The sequence below is a fragment of the Pituophis catenifer genome, unplaced genomic scaffold (assembly GCF_029215685.1).
Source record: "Pituophis catenifer annectens isolate HBS135680 unplaced genomic scaffold, rPitCat1.0.hap2 SCAF_16, whole genome shotgun sequence".
NCBI classification, from domain to species: domain Eukaryota; kingdom Metazoa; phylum Chordata; class Lepidosauria; order Squamata; family Colubridae; genus Pituophis; species Pituophis catenifer.
In genome coordinates this window covers 8,922,057-8,941,420 of record NW_027256896.1, presented here as the reverse complement: position 1 = coordinate 8,941,420, position 19,364 = coordinate 8,922,057, and the positions used below count along the sequence as shown (strand labels likewise).

Sequence of the window (19,364 nt, the reverse complement as noted above, 5' to 3'; positions counted from 1 at the left end):
CGTTCCTATCATTTCCCTGGACCTGAGAAGTCATATTGGAGGTTTGAGAACCTTTGCGCAAAGTGACTGTGTTACTGTCCACTCCAGTATCTCTCTATGTCATCGTCAAAGTATTATCTCAGACCTATTTCCTAATTGTGCCCCTAGCTTGTAAATGCTTATTCTTTCACTGAAATCACTTGCTGGAACACAACATTTGACAGTGATGCATTTCTCTTAACTGCTTAGCATTTTTTTTTTTTTAACAAGGAGCAGTTGTGAAGTCCTCAAAAGCTATTTACCTGTAACACTTCTTGGGGGGGGGGAAGAAGATTATTTGTTGTTGTTTATTTCTCTGCAGGGCTGTGCTAAACATTCAAAGGAGGTGCTTTGGAAAATACAGGAGCATCTCCTAAATTGTGAAAGCAGCCTTATCCTCTCCTCTCTCCCCCCCCCCCCCATCCCCAGGCTTTCATTGCACTGGATAGTTTTCTTCCCTGCAACTACCCAACAATGACTACAAAAGTTAAGGGTGAACTTCCCTTTTATGACCAATCTACAACTTCTGCCATTGAAGAACCCGCCATGTCCTGGATACACGGCTGTGTTTAGAAGATCATATAACAGCCGTGGCCAGGGGAGCTTTCTATCAGGTTCGCCTGATTTGCCAATTGCGTCCCTTTCTAGACCGGGACTCATTACGCACAGTCACTCAAGCCCTCGTCATTTCCCAACTTGACTACTGCAATGCTCTCTACATGGGGCTCCCCTTGAAGTGCACCCAAAAGCTCCAACTGGTCCAGAATGCGGCCGCACAAGTAATTATGGGAGCAACATGGCGCTTACATGTAACATCTCTTCTATGCGAGCTGCACTGGCTTCCGGTGGCCTTCCGAGTGCACTTCAAGGTGTTGGTTTTTACCTTTAAAGTGGTCCATGGCTTAGGACCTGAGTACTTACGAGACCACCTGCTGCAACCGATAACCTCCCACCAACCAATACGCTCTCACAGAGTAGGCCTACTCATAGTACCATCATTAAAACAATGTCGTCTAGTAGTTCCAAGGGAGAGAGCCTTCTCTGTGGGGGCACCTACTCTTTGGAACAAAATACCCCCTGGAATACGAATAATCCCAGATCTTCGCACTTTCCGACGTACCCTGAAGACCTTTCTGTTTCAGCAAGCAGGGCTAGCATAAAATTATTATATGTATATGAAATCTTATTCTGTTCACCGCCCTGAGTCCTTCGGGAGAAGGGCGGTATAGAAATTCAATAAATAATAATAATAATAATAATAATAATAATAATAATAATAATAATAATAATAATAATAATATCATAATTTATTATGGCAAACTAAATTTCCTGGGATGACTCTGTAGAGTCCATGGGTATTATTATATCACACTAATAAGAGTTGGAAGGCACCTTGGAGGTCTTCTATCCTAACCCACCTGCTCAAGCAGGAGACTTTATAGATATCAGACAAAGCGTTGTCCAATCTCTTCTTAAAAACTTCCAGTGTTGGAGCACCCATAACTTCTAGAGGCAAGTCGTTCCACTGATTAATTGTTCTAGCTTCACTGTCAGAACATTTCTCTTTAGTTCTAGATTGGTTCTCTCCTAGATTACTTTCCATCCATTGCTTCTTGTCCTGCCTTCAGGTGCTTCCTCATATTAAGTTTCCTCATATTCTGCAGTTTTATTAAAAAATTTATCTGTAGGTAGCCATCCATGAAGCACCTGTAGGAGTTGGGTTCTATCCATAAAAGTTGGGGCATTTTTCTGGGCAAGAACTAGTAGAAAAGAGTTTCTTCAATTTACCTGTTTCAACAAGGTCTGAGCGAACTCCAGGTTCTGCAGCCTTTGCCTATTGATGGCGTTGATCTCAGTGAATCTGGCAGCCAGGAGAGCTTCCTGCAAATGGAACATGGGTTCATTTTGAGGATGGTGGGATCAACTGGAAGAATACAATTTTTGAGGCTTGTTACCTCAGCCATCTTGACATCTTGCCTTTTTTTTTTTTTTTTTGCTTTTAAATGTGTTTTTAACAATTTGCAAACTGCCAGGGTCACTGGGACTTGGACAACACAATCAGCCAGATGTTTAGGCTGCATTTGGCATTTTTGTTCCACCTATCGAGTCCTTCCCAAGGACCTGGGAGAAGCAGATGTGGTTTGATGGTGTTAAAAGATGTTGCAAGTTGTAAGCTGTTCCAAGTAAAGCTGCCTTTTGCAATTGACCGATGATCTTTTTTTTTTCCCAATGCCAATAGTGTTCCAAAGGATGCGCCAGATGTTTTGGGATTGCACCCAAGGTGCCTGTTGATCCTATCTTGGCTTTTTTTTTAGCACTTAGACTTATATACCGCTTCACAGTGCTTCACAGCTCCCTCTTAGTGGTTTACAAGGTCAGCCTATTGCCCCCAACAATTTGAGTCCTCATTTTACCCACCTCGGAAGGATGGAAGGCTGAGTCAACCTCGAGCCTGGTGAGATTCGAACTGCCAAACTGCAGGCAGCCGGCAGACAGCAGAAGTAGCCTGCAATACAGCACTCTAACCACTGCGCCACTGCGGCTCTATTTGCAGGTCCTCATATATTATTATCATTAAAATTGCAAGGAACCTAGCCAGTCAACTCAAGATGTTGAACATACCTAGCACTCTGCTTCCTATTTTCCCCATAACAACAACCCAATGAGGTGGATTGGGCTGAGAGAAAGGGGCTGGCCCAAAGTCTCATCCAGTCAGCTTCCTCATCCTAGACTTCAGATGGTCCTCTTTTCCCCAGTTATTGGCCAGGGGTCCTACCCCAAGCGTAGCTTTCTCTGCATCTTTGGTACAATCCTGTTGAACATACCTCTTCTTTCACTCTAACGGCTGTGGATTGGAATCTTGGTCTCTTGTTCAGGAAACCATTACGGCCACTTTCCAGATCCAAGATGGACCTCAGCTTTTCCGCTTCTAGTTCATAGTCCTAGGAAGAGGAGAGAGGGCGTAACATCCAGACGATGCTGGAGGTACCTACGAAGTGCAATTCTGCAAGGGGCTGTAGTTTTTTTGGTCCTTCCTCCATGCCAGGGGTCGGCAACCTTAAACACATTAAAGAGCCACTTGGGCCTGTTTCCCACAGAAAACAAAACCCTGGGAGCCACAAAACCTGGGGGGGCGTGGCCAACTTGATGTCACTCACTTCCACCCAATCACATGCCCCACAGCCCCAGCCATCGTTGCCCGGGGAAACGAAAGCAAACGGAAATATAGCTCTTGCTGAAAGGGCTGAGATCGGGGAAGGCACAGGAAACAGAAAGCGGCGCATTCCGCTGCGAGAGCCGGACCGCGCCTCTCCGCCGTCCAACTCGCCAATGGGGGCACTTCTGCCAGGCCATCTCCCGCTAGGCTGTTGTGTTTGGCAGGGCAGGGGAGCGCTTCCCCATGCTGTCCCCTTCTTTCTCTTGGCCCCGCCGACAAAGGAGGAGGAAGGCCAGGCTTGGGGGATGGCTCCCACCCCGCAAGATCCACCCCCGCCATTCTCTCCCAGCAGTCTTTGCTGGTGGCAACAGCAAATGTACCAAGTGGAATGCCATTGCCGCACAAAGGCAAGTGCAGGAGTGCTTTGCTCCCGCACTTAGGGTCCGACCATGCCACTGCTGCGACAGGGTGACAGGGAGCCATGGAAGAGGGCCCAAAGAGCCGCATGCGGCTCCGGAGCCACAGGTTGCCGACCTCTGCTCTATGCCACTCCTTACCTTCACTGCCTGTTGATACTGCTGAGCTTCTGCAGAGACCTTCTGGACTTCTTTATCCTTGCTTGCAATTTCTTCCAAAAGTGTCTGACAAAGCAAACAAAGGTGTATCGATTTTAAAGAGCCAGGAGTTGGACGGCACCATCTTACTTTGAATGGGAGCAGGGAAGGGGTGTTCCTTGTCTACCAAGGGCCCATGATTTATGGGAAAAGTTAATGGCAGGCTGGGACAGCTAATGATGGATGGAACCTTGGTCCACAGTGAGTGGAGCTTGAAACTCTCCATCTCTCCTTCTTTCCACTTCTGTGGACATTAGATCAGTGGTGAAATCTGAACCAGTTTACTACTACCGTGTTTGCTGGCTGCACATGCGCACTAAACACGTGCTGTGCGAGCATGCACAGTACACACCAAAAGGGGTCTTGGGAAGGTAGGTTGAACAGTTCTAGAGAACCGCTAGTTAAAAATGCTTTTAATTTTTTTTTTAAAAGGTTCCAAAGATCAGCTGAGCGACACTCGATCGTCAGAACTTTTTTTTTTTACTTTTTAAGCATTTTTTAACTATTTGTTAAAGCATTTTTAAAATGCTTTAAAAAGTAAAAAAAAAAAAAAAGTTCTGACAATCGCGTGTCACTCAGCTGATCTTTGGAACTTTTTTTTTTTTAACTTTTTTTACTACCGGTTCGGCAAACCAGTAGCATCTTTTACTACTGGTTCGGGTGAACCGGCCCGAACCGGTAGCATTTCACCCCTGCAGTAGATCCTTTAGCTTTAGAAAAATGCTGCTAATTCAGCCAAGCTTTTAACTCATGCTATACGGATATATAAAAAAGAAAAGTAGAGGACACCCAACAGCAGTGATGAGTACACCATTGGAAAACCTGAAGGACCAGGTTGGGACAGATTCTCTCCCTTGAAGAAAATATATTGGTCACCAAGAGTTGACATCAACTTGACCACACGTAATCAATGTAGATATATGAACATGCTTCCTTTCAACAGTTGTTGCTTAAGCTTCCTCTCTTAGGACCCATAACTAGCTTTGGACCATCATGCAACAGAAGAACATGTGGCTTGGCAGTAGAAGGTCCAGAATTCAATTCCTGGCCTCTCCAGGAAGTAATTATTTTTTTATATATATATATAATTTTTATTAATATATTCTATACACTAATACACAAATAAAATATACAATCCTGCCACCATGGTATAATGTGATTACATTGTCCATAAATATAAAGTCGTTCCTTTATATGTACATATTTGCCACCATATATATATACATCATCATATATCTATTCTATCCCACCTTTTCTGGACCCAATCGTACCATACTTTCCAACTGTTATAAAATTCTGAATCTTTTTTACCATTGATCAATCTAGTTAGTCTATCTGATTCCGCACATTCATTAATTTTATATATTATTTTCAAATCTATCAGTAAGTATTGATTTTTCCACTCCTGCGCATACGCTAATCTTGCTGCAGTGATAATGTGAATCAACAAGAACCATATATCTGATTTAACATTCAAAGGTTTTGCCCCCAATAGGAAAATCTCAGGTCTTAATTCCAAATTAATCTGTGTAATTTCCAAAATCCATTGCCATATTTTTTTCCAATATTTAACCGCCTGCGGGCAGGTCCACCATTGGTGAAAATAGATTCCATTGCTGTAACCGCACTTCCAACAGCAGGCAGATGTCCCGGGAAACATTTTAGCTAATCTCGCCGGGGGTAGATGCCACTGGTAGATCATTTTATATATGTTTTCTTTATATGAGGAGGCCATGGTTAATTTCATATTTTTCAACCAAATCTGTTCCCATTGCTGGAAGTCAAGGGGATATCCAAAATTTCGCCCCCATGCTATCATACAATCCTTCACTACATCCTGTCCTATCTGCAGAGACAATAAATATGCATAACATTTAGATAATATCCCTTTCCCTCCTTCTAATAAGATCTTATCCAATTCTTGTCTTTTACGGTAGATTCCTTCACTATGTAAATCTTTTTTATACCTGGAGTGCACTTGAGAATAAGACCACCAGTCTATCTTATATCCTTGAAGATTTAATAATTCTCGTGGAAGTAATTAGAGAACCCTGGACTGAAAAATTTAGGAATTGTTTCTAACCTTTGTTGATAATACTTAGCTGGAGCCGAAGAATAGAAAAATGGAATGGAATGGAATAGGAGTAAGAATAGGAATAGGAATAGAATTGGGAATAGGAATAGAGTTAGGAATAGAATAGGAATACCAGTAGAAATAGAATAGAAATAGAATAGACAGAGTTGGAAGGGAGCTTGTAAGAGCTATGTAAGGCACAGAAATAGCTTTTTTTAAAAAAAAAAAAAAAGCAATAGATTGCATAGAGTTGTGCTGCATAATCTTTGCCGTTTCCCCCCAATTATCTGATTACCTGTTGTTTCTTCAACTTGGTTTCCACCTGAGAAAGGTGATCGTTTTCTTGAGGCTCATAGTTGGGGATGTTTTCAAAATAACGTTTTAGTTCATCATGGCCAGCACGATAGTTGGAATAGGCCGATTTTGCTTTTTGCAGGACTTGGGATCTAGAAAGTGGTACAAATAGTTCTCAACTTACATACAGAATCGAGCCCGGAATTACAATCAAAATCATTACAGACGTAAGTTAAGGCCATATATATTCCGATCCTTTTTTTTTTTTTTTTTTTTGCAGTGGTTTTGAGTGAATGTCATAGTCCAGGGGTCAGCAACTCCTGCTTTGGAACCACATGTGGCTCTTTCACATGTCTGCCGTGACTCCCTGTCACTCAAAATATGCGTCACAGCCGCCAATGTGCGACACCCGCCACTCATGCAATTTATTGAGTTTTTCAACCCCCGGTAGGCCAACCATGGATAAATCCAAGAAAAGGAAAGTTTCAGAAGAAAACAGAACGTTTAATTCAACTACATATGCTAGTTTTGTGGCCGCTCAAGAAATAGTTAGGCACGGGAAGGGTTTTTGTGACTCCCGGTGTTTTCTTTTCTGTGGGAAACGGGTCCCAATGGCTCTTTGAGTGTTTAAGGTTGCAGATCCCTGTCATAGTCATTAAGTTAATCCATTTCCACAAAATTGATATTTTTTGCTGGGAACTAGAAGAATGCCAAAACTTTCTCCTGCCAGTTTGTTAGTCCATGCCCTCATTTCCCCCAGTCCTTCACGATGACCACCTCCTGACCTGTAATTCAACTGCTTGTTGAGATTGCTAAACCGCTGGTTGAGCTTGTGGAGTTCAGCCTCCTGACGTTCAATATCTGGGCAGTGTTCTTGGAACTGGCTCGCCAAGGTACTGGAACATCTCTTGGCCTTCTCCAAGTCTTGTTGGGCCTCATTCAGCAGCTGCTGGACCTGGACTTCAGAATTCAGTGCCTGGGAGGAACAGGAGGATGGTTCTTAGCAAACTTTTTAGGATGAAGATTCTTAACAATCTCTTACTGTGGAGTGTACAACACTGTTTCACTCGAGGGTTTTCTCTCTTCTATGGCTTCCCGAAAACTACACTCAAGAGAAATAAAATACTGAAGGGGCCACAGCAGTGGTCAAATCTAAAATTTGTTACTACCGGTTCTATGGGCGTGGCTTGGGGGGGGGGTAATGTGACTAGGTAGACATGGCCATTTTTTTTTTTTACTTTTAAAACCATTTTTTCTACCACCTCTTCGGCGAGGAGGTTGTAAAAAAATGCTTTCAAAAGGCTCTGAGATCCCAGTTGAGTTGCCTGATCGGCAGAGGCTTTTTTTCTTTTAAATGCCTCTGACGATCCAAGCTGAGCTGCCTGATCAGCAGAGGCTTTTTCCGATCAAGCAACTCAGCTTGGATCATCAGAGGCATTTAAAAGAAAAAAAAGCCTCTGCCGATCAGGCAACTCAACTGGGATCCTCAGAGGCTTTTAAAAGCATTTTTTCTACAATCTCTGAAAAAATTGTAGAAAAAATGCTTTAAAAAGCCTTTGAGATCCCAGCTGAGCCGCGCGATCATCAGAGGCTTTTTTTTTTTACTTTTAAAAGCATTTTTTCGGCCAAAGAGGTTGTAGAAAAAATGCTTTTAAAAGTAAAAAAAAAAGCCTCAGATGATTGTGTGGCTCAGCTGGGTATAGGGGGGGAAGGGGCAGGGATTTTTGCTACCAATTCTCCGAACCACCCGCCTCCATCGCTACCGGATCGGGCGATTCGGTCCGAACCGGGAGCATTTCACCTCTGGGCCACAGCAAACCAAAACATCACAAGGAAAGTACATGTTTTATAAACATGAATACGGTAGTGGCTAAAATTGTGGAAACCTTTTGGGAAAATAATCCTTTGGGCCTGGTGACTAAGTCAGATTGGATGCTGCAACATTATCCTGGGAGACATATATTTGCCTTCATTAACAGAGGCTCCTTTATATAGTAGTGCCCAAAATTGTGGAAACCTTTTGGGAAAAGTGTATTTTCTAAAACTAGCTAATAACATCACTTTTTTATTTTGGAGTAGAACCATAAAATTATATATCAATGGAAAGATAATTTAATCAATAATGTCATGCAATAGCTTTTAGGAAGGATTTGCTATTAGAATAGCAGTTACAGTATAAAGAAGAAAAGTGAAACACGTAGAAAAAACGAGATATACAAAAATTATCACCATGTCAGTTAATACTTCGTTGGGTAACCTTTAGCATGAATTACAGCCTTACAACGTCTTCCCATGGAGTGAACCAAGTCTTTTTTAGAACCTAGCTGTTCTAATGTGAAACCAAGATTGAAGGATGGCTTCTATTAACTGGGTTTTATTGCTTCTGACTAACAAGGTTCTTTAGTCGGCTCTGTAGATTTTTAATTGAGTTAATCGGCTATTCCCAGGCCATTCCAGCAGTGAAATAGGATTATCTTGATTGATCAAATAATAAATTAAGATACGTGCCTAGGAGTCGCACGAAGCTAAAAAACTTGAAAACATCTTCTGGTACATGGATATTCTTTCATTCCACATTTCAGCCAAATGCAGGGTGCCCAGCGGAGTATCAGCAGCCAAATGCTGACTGATCTAGGAGATTCATTTGTAGGGCCTTTGCAATACGTATCTCTATGTACATGCACACAAGGACACACAACTGGACAAGCCTGCTCCATCTTGCAGCCTTCCAACCAGGCCGGGCTGCAACACCTATAATCTCAGAAGGCCACGTTGATCTTTGGAGTTGAAGGACACCAGCATGAAGAAGACTTCATTCCACATTCAGCTTCTGTCATTTCTGAGAAAGGGAGCTAAGCCCACCCACCCTTCATTCATACAGACAAGTCAGATTTATCCTTCCTGTATTTGAAACACGAATCCCCCTCGCTCAGAATGGTCACTCACCAGCAATTCTTCCCTCTTGTGGTCCAGAGCGTGTAAATCCTCGGGAATTGTGTCTTCGATAGCCAGCTTGTTCTCATAGCCAGAAAGCAGGTCTCTCCCTTGCTGAAGGACCTTCTCAAGATGGTTGGCAACATCAACCCTGTAAGGACAGGTGGAAAGAATTAGTACTGGCTTAGTGTCAGGTTCCAAGTAATTCATCCATCTGAATTGAACTCTGAGGCATTCTTGTTTCTCAAAGTACAAATTTATTTAGATACATCATATTGGCACTAACTGGTGAAAAGCCAGTACTTGTTGTGGCCCGCCGGCAGCCAGCAGAGCTGGCAGCAGAGTCGGACAGTGAGGAGGTTGGGGAGGAACTTGGTCCAGTCCTGGGGGTTGGGGAAAGCTTGGATGGGGGCTCTGCATGGGAGGCAGAGAGGGAGCTAGACAGCAGCGAGGCAGAGGAATAGCTGGAGCCTGTTCCCAGTGTGTGCATGCGCAGAGCTGCCAGAAGACAAGAACAACTCAGAAAGCAGGGTCGACTTGGGAGTAAACCACAACTTGGAAGTGATTGGCCCCTCCCATAGCCCTCGTCCAAGCTTTCCCCAGCCCCTAGGACTGGCCCATGTTCCAACCTCCTCACTGTCTGACTCTGCTGCCAGCTCTGCTGGCCACCGGCGGGCCACAACAACATCTGGCTAACTGTGCGACCAACCACAGTAATCCTTGTAACATCTGTTTCCTGACTTGGCCTATTTTAAAGGGCTCTTTGTCTTCTCGTTGGCAACCTGATGATCACAGATCAGGAACGGCAGCAAATTCACTCCCCCTGTCCGTATAAAACATAGTTCTCAAACTGAGAAGGATTCAGGCAACCCACAACAGCTGACCATATCTGGGGGTGGGGGGGGAGCAACCTCTTTATGGTTACACACTAAGATTGTGAGCGAGAGACTCTAAAAAGAGTGCAGAGAAGAACAACAAAAGGATTAGGGGACTGGAGGCTAAATCATATGAAGAATGGTTGCAGGAATTAGGTATGTCTAGTCTAGTGAAAAGAAGGACTAGGGGAGACATGAGAGCAGTGTTCCAATATCTCAGGGGCTGCCCCAAAGAAGAGGGAGTCAAGCTATTCTCCAAAGCACCTGAAGGCAAGACAAGAAGCAACGGGTGGAAACTCATCAAGGAGAGAAGCAACCTAGAACTAAGGAGAAATTTCCTGACGGTGAGAACAATTAACCATTGGAACGACTTGCCTCCAGAAATTGTGAATGCTCCATCACTGGAGGCTTTTAAGAAGAGTCTGGACAACCACTTGTCCGGAAGATGGCATATAGTCCCCTATTTGTGCTGGACTAGAAGACCTCCAAGGTCCCTTCTGACTCTTGTTATACTGTTCTGTTAATCCTCACTCAGATATATTTTGGTTCTAAAGCATCGACTTCCAGAAATTCCTGCAATGTTCCTCCATTGCTCTTAGAAATCCTCGTGAAAATTCAAAGCGATCATGCTTGGGAAGGACATTTATTTTCATTTGAGGTAGTGGCCTTAGGCCAAATTTCCAGCAGAGGAAGAACAGGGATCGAAGGGGCAGTTCGCCCATCCCCTTTCTTCCCCTTTAAGAGCTTTTCTTTCCAGCTTGCTCATTTTTCCACCCAGACCAGTGCCAGCCTCACTAGCATTTAACACAGTTCTGCTGCGTCCCAGGGCTGAGAACTCAGCTGTCCTTCCGCAGCTTAACCTAATTCAGTACCAATTACATAAAAGGCATTAAATGTTATTAAAGGAAATAATGTTTGCATCAACAAGCTTTGGGGTTACGGCTGGGCGTTCCCAAGGACGCTTTTGTCATTAGTTCAAGGTTGTTTATCTTGGGATCTTCCACTACAAAGCATGAGATCCTTCCCACCAGAGAGATGGGATTGAACAAGGTCCTGCATGGGTGAAGAAGGATCCCTCGGTGAAACGGGTGCCTCAACGTGCGGCCTATTTCAACAAAGCAGAGACAGGGAGCCTCGTGACCTTACTCTGCTTGTTTCACCCTTCAAGGGTTGTGGTGGCTACACAATGAGGCCTTGTTCACAGTCACTCATGCTTTGGTCACCTCTCGTCAGGATTACTGCAATGCGCTCTCTACGATGCCGCTGTCCTTGAAGACTAGCCGGAAACTTCAACTGATTCAGAATGAAGTTCGATTCAGCGCCAGGTTTCTGTTATTATTATTATTTTTTAATGTTTGAATCGGTTGGGGTTTTACAGTTTTAGTTCAAGTTAGAGCCTTGAATTGCAAGAATCAAGAGCTGGAAGAGCCTTCCAGCTCTAGATTCTGTGATTCTACGGTTCTGATTCTGAAGTCTGAAAGTACGAATGTGGGCCTCACAGGTTAAATCAGATAGGAAGCACAACCAGATGAACTAACTCCACTTTATTGTAAAGTTACAATGACAGACTCTTGCAAGTCTGAAAGTACAATTCTTCCCCGGCTCTTTTACAGCCTGAGAAATTAGGGAAGGTCTCTTCTGAGCCTCTTGCCCTGCCCACTATCTAACTACAGGCTATGCTGTCTCTTATCCAGGGGTGAAATCTACTTACCTTCCTTACCGGTTCAGAAGCGTGCATGTGTGCTGTCTTTGCTCATGCATACACATCACATGCACGTGCAGACCTTCTGCGCATGCGCAAAACTTTCTGCGCATGCGCAGAAGGTAAAAAACACACCAGGAAGTAATGACACCTGGGCGGGTGGGCAGAGCTTTGCTCCACTATCGCTACCGGATTGTTGGACCACCGGCCAAGATCGCTACCGGATCAGATGATCCGGTCCGATCCGGGAGCATTTTACCCCTGCTCTTATCTGACCGTATCCTTAGCAGCCTTTCTTTGCCCAGTCTCCCATGGTCTTTCCCTCATACCATCCCATTAGATGCATCGGACTCCGGTTCTTGAATCCTGTCCCATTCATGTTGGAGTCACCATATCAGTTGAAAAGATTAGCTGGTGACATCATCGTTGCCGGGAGAAACTCTTGGGGGCTTCTTTCATGTCCCCGTCAAGGACCTGGGGCAAGTAATGGGAACTCAGCCCCACCACTTGGGTCTTGCTAGCCTCCAACCTGGAGTCCTAATGACACGAGCCACTGCATTCCTAAAGTTCTTGAATGGAAAGGATTTGAGTTGTAGCCTATCATATTTGGAATCTTCCAGGTTGGAGAAGACGGATCCCTCCACGGTAGAGCAGAAGCAGCTCTGCTAAAGTTTTTCCATCCCAAACCAAAGATATCAAAGATGAACTATGACAGGGGTGGACTTCAAAAATATTAGCAAGGGGCTCTTTGCCTGGTTGCTTTAGTGGGCATGGCCATGGTGGGCGTGGCATAGTAGGCCTCCTGCACCATGGTAGGGGAGGGCGCTTTTGCCCTCCCTGGGCTCCTGAGGCTTTCCTCAAGCCTCCAGGAGGGTGAAAATGGCCTCCCCAGGCTCTGGAGGCCCTTTGGACTTCTGGTAGGCCCATTTTTCGCCCTCCCCAAGCCTCTGCATGCACCCTGCACTTACATGCATCCAAAATGGGCCGCGTGGGGACTCCTGGGAAGGGTGGGACGGGGTGAGCAGGGCCAGACAGGAGTGGGATTTGGGGGTTCTCCGAACCGCACAGAATCTTAGCTAGAGGTTCTCCCAAACCCCTGCGAACCCCCAGCAGCCCACCCTTGAACTATGACCTTCTGCGTGCAACACAAAGGGTCTCATGACGAGCTGTGGCATCTTCTCTCCAAAGCCCAACATGCTGCCCAAAGGGTGCTTGCAAAGTTCTCAAAAAGACAGCTGGCCAATGTGGCCAGAAAGAGGGACTGGAAAAGACCAGGATTGTGCGGCACCGGGTGACTTTGTCTTGGAGAAAACTCCAAGGAGAGAACAAGCACTTACTTCTCTTCAGCAGCATTAAGAAGTTGGGTGACCCAGTTGTACTTGTTGTTGGTCTCCTCTACTTTGCTTTTCACCAAGGTGGTACCGCTCGATTCCGGCAACGACTCGATGAAGGCTTCACATTCCTGGATCTTGCTTGTTTTCTCCGGCTCAATGCGACGGATCTGATTGGTGACATTCTACAGAGATGTTTCGGAGGGGGAAAAGGTGAGCTATGCAGATGGGTAGTGATCATGGCAGCATCCTGCACTCTACGTGGGGCTGCCCTTGAAGAGCATCCGGAAGCTCCAGTTGATGCAAAATGCAGCGGCCCACACGCTTTTGTGCAGACTCACGGTGTGCACATGTATCACCTCTCCTGCAGGAGCTGCATTGGCTGCCGATTTGCTTCCGGGTCAGGGGTGGGTTCTAAAATTTTTTTACTACCGGTTCTGTGGGTGTGGCTTATTTTGTGGACATGGCTTGGTGGGGGGTAATGTGACTGGGTGGGCATGGCCAACTTTTTTTTTTTTTTACACTTTTAAAAGCATTTTTTCTACAACTTTAAGAGGTTGCAGAAAAAAATGCTTTTAGAAGCCTCTGACGATCAGGCAACTCAGCTGGGATCGCCAGAGGCTTTTAAAGACATTTTTTTTTTCTACAGCCTCTTCAGCTAAAGAGGTTGTAGAAAAAATGCTTTTAAAAGCCTCTGACGAATCCCAGCTGAGCCGCGTGATCATCAGAGGCTTTTTTTTTTTACTTTTAAAAGCATTTTTTCAGCCGAGAAAAAATGCTTTTAAAAGTAAAAAAAAAAAAGCCTCTGATGAGGTGGGCGGGGTAAGCGGATTGGTTCGGGGGCATGGCCAGCCAATGTTATTACCGGTTCTCCGAACTACTACAATTTTTTACTACTGGTTCTTGTGAACCGGTGCGAACTGGGAGCAACCCACCACTGTTCCAAGTGCTGGTTGTCACCTTTAAAGCCCTTCATGGCTTGGGGCCACGTGATCTGAGGGACTGTCTCTTGATGGTCACATCTACCCAACCCATCAGAGCGGGGAAGCAGGGAATGCTGCAGTCCCATCCCTGAGGGAGATACACCTGGTGGGACCCAGAAGAAAGGCCTTCTCTGTGGTAGCTCCCTCTGTCTTGTTTTGCTCCAAAAATTTTTTCCCCCCACCCCAGATCCAGCACTGGCAAATGTTGGGAAGCTCCCATCAACCCCAGCCTGCTTTTTACCTTAAGGTCTTTGGAGCGTTCTGCGCTATCTTGCACCGCCCTGCTTTGCTCTAGAGGAGGACGAAGGTTTGCAGTGATGGCCTTCTCCTGCTTATCCAGTTCGCTGTTCACTTTCTCCAGCTCCGCCAACAGTTGCCGTACCTGTACAGATGCTGCATCTGGGGAAGTTTGGGGGGGGAAAGGTAGTTTGGGTTAGCAATGGAAAGGAAAGGGGGCAGAGAACGCCTCCCTTCTCCACATCAAGGCCTGCTGACATGTCATGAGGTCACCGGTTTGATTCATCACACAGATAGTCCTTGACTTAAGGTAAAGGTAAAGGTTCCCCTTGCACAAATGTGCTAGTCGTTCCCGACTCTAGGGGGCGGTGCTCATCTCCATTTCAAAGCCGAAGAGCCAGCGCTGTCCGAAGACAAAAGGTGGTCCCTATTTTTCTACTTGCATTTTTTTACGTGCTTTTGAACTGCTAGGTTGGCAGAAGCTGGGACAAGTAATGGGAGCTCACCCCGTCACGTGGTACTAGGGATTCGAACTGCTGAACTGCCAACCTTTCGATCGACAAGCTCAGCGTTTTAGCCGCTGAGCCACAGCGTCCCTTCAGTCCTCGACTTACAACTATTCAATTAGCAACCGGTCAAAGAAAATGAGTCGAAATGATTGGTGACTGGCCCTTGCATGCTTGATCACTGCAGCACCACCGTTGTCACAGTTGGATACTGTGGTGGCGCAGTGGTTAGAGTGCAGTACTGCAGGCTGCTTCTGCTGACTACCGGCTGCCTGCAATTTGGCAGTTCGAATCACACCAGGCTCAAGGTTCACTCAGCCTTCCATCCCTCCGAGATCGGTAAAATAAGGATCCAGATTGTTGGAGGGCAATAGGCCGACTCTGTAAACTGCTTAGAGAGGGCTGTAAAGCACTGTGAAGCTGTATATATATCTAAGTGCTGTTACTATTGCTACTTGGCAAGTGGCATGTATTTACAACACTTGCAGGATCCCGTGTGATCATGGGATTCCCATTTTCGACCTTCCCAACCGGTTTCCAGCAGGCAAAGTCAATGGGGGAAACCAGAGTCGCTCAACGACTGCATGGTTCACTTACAGTTCTCTTACAAAGAACAGCAGAAGAATGGGGTGCATGATTCCCTTGTGCGTGGGGCCCACGGCAGGGTGAAATGCTCCCGGTTCAGACCGGATCACTCGATCCAGTAGCGATGGAGGCGGGTGGTTCGGAGAACCAGTAGCAAAAATCCCTTCCTCCCCCATGCCCAGCTGAGCAGCACAATCATCAGAAGCTTTTTTTAAAAAAAAATTTAAAGCATTTTTTCTACAACCTTTTCTGACAAAAAAATGCTTTTAAAAGTAAAAAAAAAAAGCCTCTGATGATCGCACGGCTCAGCTGGGATCTTCAAATGCTTTTAAAAGCCTCTGATGATCCCAGCTGAGTTGCCTGATGGACAGAGGCTTTTAAAAGAAAAAAAGCCTCTGCTGATCAGGCAACTCAGCTGGGATCGTCAGAGGCTTTTGAAAGCATTTTTTTACAACCTCTTCCCCGAAGAGGTTGTAGAAAAAATGGTTTTAAAAGTAAAAAAAAAAAAAATGGCCATGCCCACCCAGTCATATTAACCCCCCCCAAGCCACACCCACAGAACCGGTAGTAACAAATTTTAGATTTCACCACTGGCCCACGGTCTCCCTAGACATCTTGCGGTCTACCCACCTCCGATGCTCTCTGCCTTCAAGCTATTGTAGCGATCCTCCAGACGATTCTTTGTGCAACCAGTCTTCTGTTTCACACATTGATAGTGGCTAGCAATGCTGCAGAACAAGAAGACACAAGACTCTGGTTGGCAAAGGACATTCCTGGGCTTGCAAAGAACACGAGAATTTGGGAGAAGGAGGGAAGGCCCTTGAGGCAACCATCATGGAGACCATCCGGGCACTTCACCTTTGGCTTGGGTGGACGCAAGCTAGGTCCGGAAATACTTACTTGTCTACCACGGCGAGCGATTCAGGATCAGTGGGAGGAATCATGAAACAGACCCCTGGAGCTTTGATTGGATTTCCTCCAGTGTCGCTCACTTCCCAGTACTCTTCGTTGTTCTTGTGCAGAGTGTATCGGCCACCACGTGAAATCTGACACTGAGATAGAAAGGTTTATGCGTCAGTCTGCAGTCTGGTCCCACCCTCTGTCCCCAATCCTTGCACCCCTTTGGAGTATGGACAGAACCTAACTCAGGATTTTGCAAAACAACAGCCCAGGGGTGGGCTGCTGTGAGTTCGCAGGGGTTCGGGAGAACCTCTAGCTAAGATTCTATGCAATTCAGAGAACCCCCAAATCCCACTCCTGGCTGGCCCTGCCCACCCTGCCCCACCCTGCCCCACCCCTCCCAGGAGTCCCCACGCAGCCCATTTTGGATGCAGGTAAGGGCAGGGCACCTGCGGAGGCTTGGGGAGGGTGAAAAATGGGCCTACCGGAAGATCAGGAAGGCTGGAAATGGGCCCTTTTCCAGCCTCCGGAGCCTGGGGAGGCCGTTTTCGCCCTCCTGGAGGCTTGAGAAAAACCTACGGAGCCCGGGAAGAAGTTGACTAGGCCACACCAACCATGGCCACACCCACCCGGCAACTGGGCAGAGAACCCCTTGCTAAAATTTTTGAAGCCCACCCCTGCAACAGCCCCTCCCCTTTTTTTGTAACAAGGAAGGGAAAAGGTTTGTGCTTGTTATCCTCAATCATGCAAAATTTTCCAGCAAAAGTAGAGAGTAGAGAGACAGCCTTGAAGAAGATATGGGCCAGCCATTAGGAAAATAATGGACGTTTCCCAGAAAGACTGAAATGGGTGAGGAAGAAACTCAAGGTTGCAGGACCTTGAGTCTCTGTGTTACAAGAGAGGGAAATACTGTCAGGCTTTCAAGACTGATATCATCCCGTTGAGGTAGGAAACAAGACAGCACAAGAAACAGACAAAAGAAACACTAGAATTCTACATTTTGGGTATTGCTTATAACAGTGATGGCGAACCTTTTAGACACCGAGTGCCCAAATTCAGTGCATGTGCATGTCCAAACTTAAAAGTGTATGCGCAAATGCGTGCGTGCGCGGACATGCGCATGCATGGGCATGCATAGCAGAGACCCGAAGACCAGCTGGCCAGTGGGAGGCGGGCCATGCCAACACCAGCAGCGCGGCAAGAGGTAAGATCTTTTTCTTTCGTGAGCTTCTGTTTCGTCTTTTGCAAGGAAACAGAAGCTCATGAAAGAAATGCCACAGAGATCTGACCTGGGGCGATGGTGCACATGCCAACAGAGAGGGCTCTGTATGCCACCTCTGCCACATGCCATAGGTTCGCCATCACGGCGAACCTATGGCACCTGTTATAATAACAGAAACTTGAAAGCTGTGCAGATTATTTTTGCATTCCACTGCAGCCTGGCCATCTGCATCCAGCACTATAAAAATACAGTCCATCAAATAACGGACAGTCTAGTTGCAAAGCAAATGCATTTATCGGACAGCTCATGTTTCTATTCACATTATGCAGGGATTTAAATTTTAAAAAAACACCAAATTATGAATGGTTTAAGGAACGTATGGCAAAAATAGTGAAAACAAGAACCCTAATGAACCTAAGGAAGTGGTGCTTCAAATGTGATAGACCACAATTTCCATCACCCTTAACTAGCAGGAGTTAGGCAGTCCAGTTAATGCAGCATCTGACAACATACCGTAATTTTCGGAGTATAAGACGCAGCAGAGTATAAGACCCAGCTTAGTTTTTAGGGAGGAAAATAGGGGGGAAAACATCTGCCTACCAGGTATTCATCTGGCTAGCATCCTTAGTCTGGTTAGCTTCAGCACATTAGTTTGCTGTTTTTTATCCCCTGCTTGGGGATAAAAAAAACAGCTTTTAAAGCACAGCTGATCTTTGGAGAGAGAAGCAATGAGAAAAGCAGGCAAACCACAGAGATCGCCTCACTCGCCAGCGCCTCGTTAGGGCTGAAAAAAAGCATCACAGCTGAGAGTCGGAGGGAGCAGACAAAGCCCGGAAGATTGCTACACTGAAAAAAAAGCTTAGCACGGAGATCGCTTCACTCGCTAGCATGGCTAGCACCTCTTTAGGGCTGGAAAAAAGCTTCGAAAAAGCTACATTCGGAGTATAAGGCGCACCTAAATTTTCAGGCTCTTTTAGGAGGGGAAAAAAGTGTGTTTTATACTCCGAAAAATACGGTAACTGGTGAAGTGAGCAAACTGCTCAATGTGATGCTGTAAGCTCTTTGACAAAGTCTCGATGATGCCACCAGTGGCAATCAATCTCCAAAATCAATCACTGTGGCGTTTACAAGGCATGTCCTATTGCAGGTGTGTTTCTGTGTAAAGCCAGAGGACCGGAGTCTTTTTTTACCTGCTCGTTTTCATAGTCACAGAGGGCCTCCACGGGGATAGATTTAAGCGGGGGTTCTCGTCGATACTTCAGTGGAAGAACCTGCTGACTACGCTTTTGTAAGGAGCTCACCACATCCTCATACTTGTCCAAGGCCTTCTCCTGGTCCTAAAGGAGAAGAAAGCAAAGATTCTAGAGTCGCCAGGAAGGGAAAGATTGAGACTGAACAACTAGAGCAAGGCAGAGATAGTGACACATCCAAGCTTGGTTTGACCCAAGCCCAAACTTTATGTAGACTTTTGACCCCAGGAGTGGGGAGATGCCATGGTTGTGCAATCTACTGACCTATCCAGTTCGAAGACCCACCAAATAAGTTGATGCAAATGATTTATCGTAGAATTAAATCATTCTGAAGCCAGGGACTTCAGAACTAGAATTAAATGAGCCGCGGTGGCACAGTACTGCAGGCTACTTCTGCTGACTGCCGGCTGCCTGCAATTTGGCAGTTCAAATCTCACCAGGCTCAAGGTTGACCCGGCTTTCCATCCTTCCGAGGTGGGTAAAACTAGGGCCCAGATTGTTGGGGGAGCAAGAGGCTGAGTCTGTAAACCGCTTAGTAAAGGTAAAGGTTCCCCTCATACATATGTGCTAGCTGTTCCTGACTCTAGGGGGCGGTGCTCATCTCCGTTTCAAAGGCGAAGAGCCAGTGCTGTCCGAAGACGTCTCCGTGGTCATGTGGCCGGCATGACTCAACACCAAAGGT

The 19,364-nt window shown here is 45.9% G+C and overlaps 1 protein-coding gene across 1 annotated transcript in view; it reads right to left on the bottom strand.

Moving 5' to 3' along the window:
* The window catches only part of PPL (periplakin), an 86,248-nt gene that overhangs the window by 3,652 nt on the left and 63,232 nt on the right, over positions 1-19,364 (bottom strand). Inside the window, exons 11-21 of the mRNA XM_070955322.1 lie at positions 18,623-18,769; positions 16,211-16,362; positions 15,941-16,038; positions 14,224-14,381; positions 13,006-13,184; positions 9,104-9,242; positions 6,943-7,133; positions 6,159-6,309; positions 3,733-3,816; positions 2,844-2,960; positions 1,807-1,899 (exon numbers count right to left, since the gene is read on the bottom strand). Of these exons, the coding sequence (XP_070811423.1) occupies positions 1,807-1,899; positions 2,844-2,960; positions 3,733-3,816; positions 6,159-6,309; positions 6,943-7,133; positions 9,104-9,242; positions 13,006-13,184; positions 14,224-14,381; positions 15,941-16,038; positions 16,211-16,362; positions 18,623-18,769 (1,509 nt within the window). The remainder of the gene's footprint in view (positions 1-1,806; positions 1,900-2,843; positions 2,961-3,732; positions 3,817-6,158; positions 6,310-6,942; positions 7,134-9,103; positions 9,243-13,005; positions 13,185-14,223; positions 14,382-15,940; positions 16,039-16,210; positions 16,363-18,622; positions 18,770-19,364) is intronic.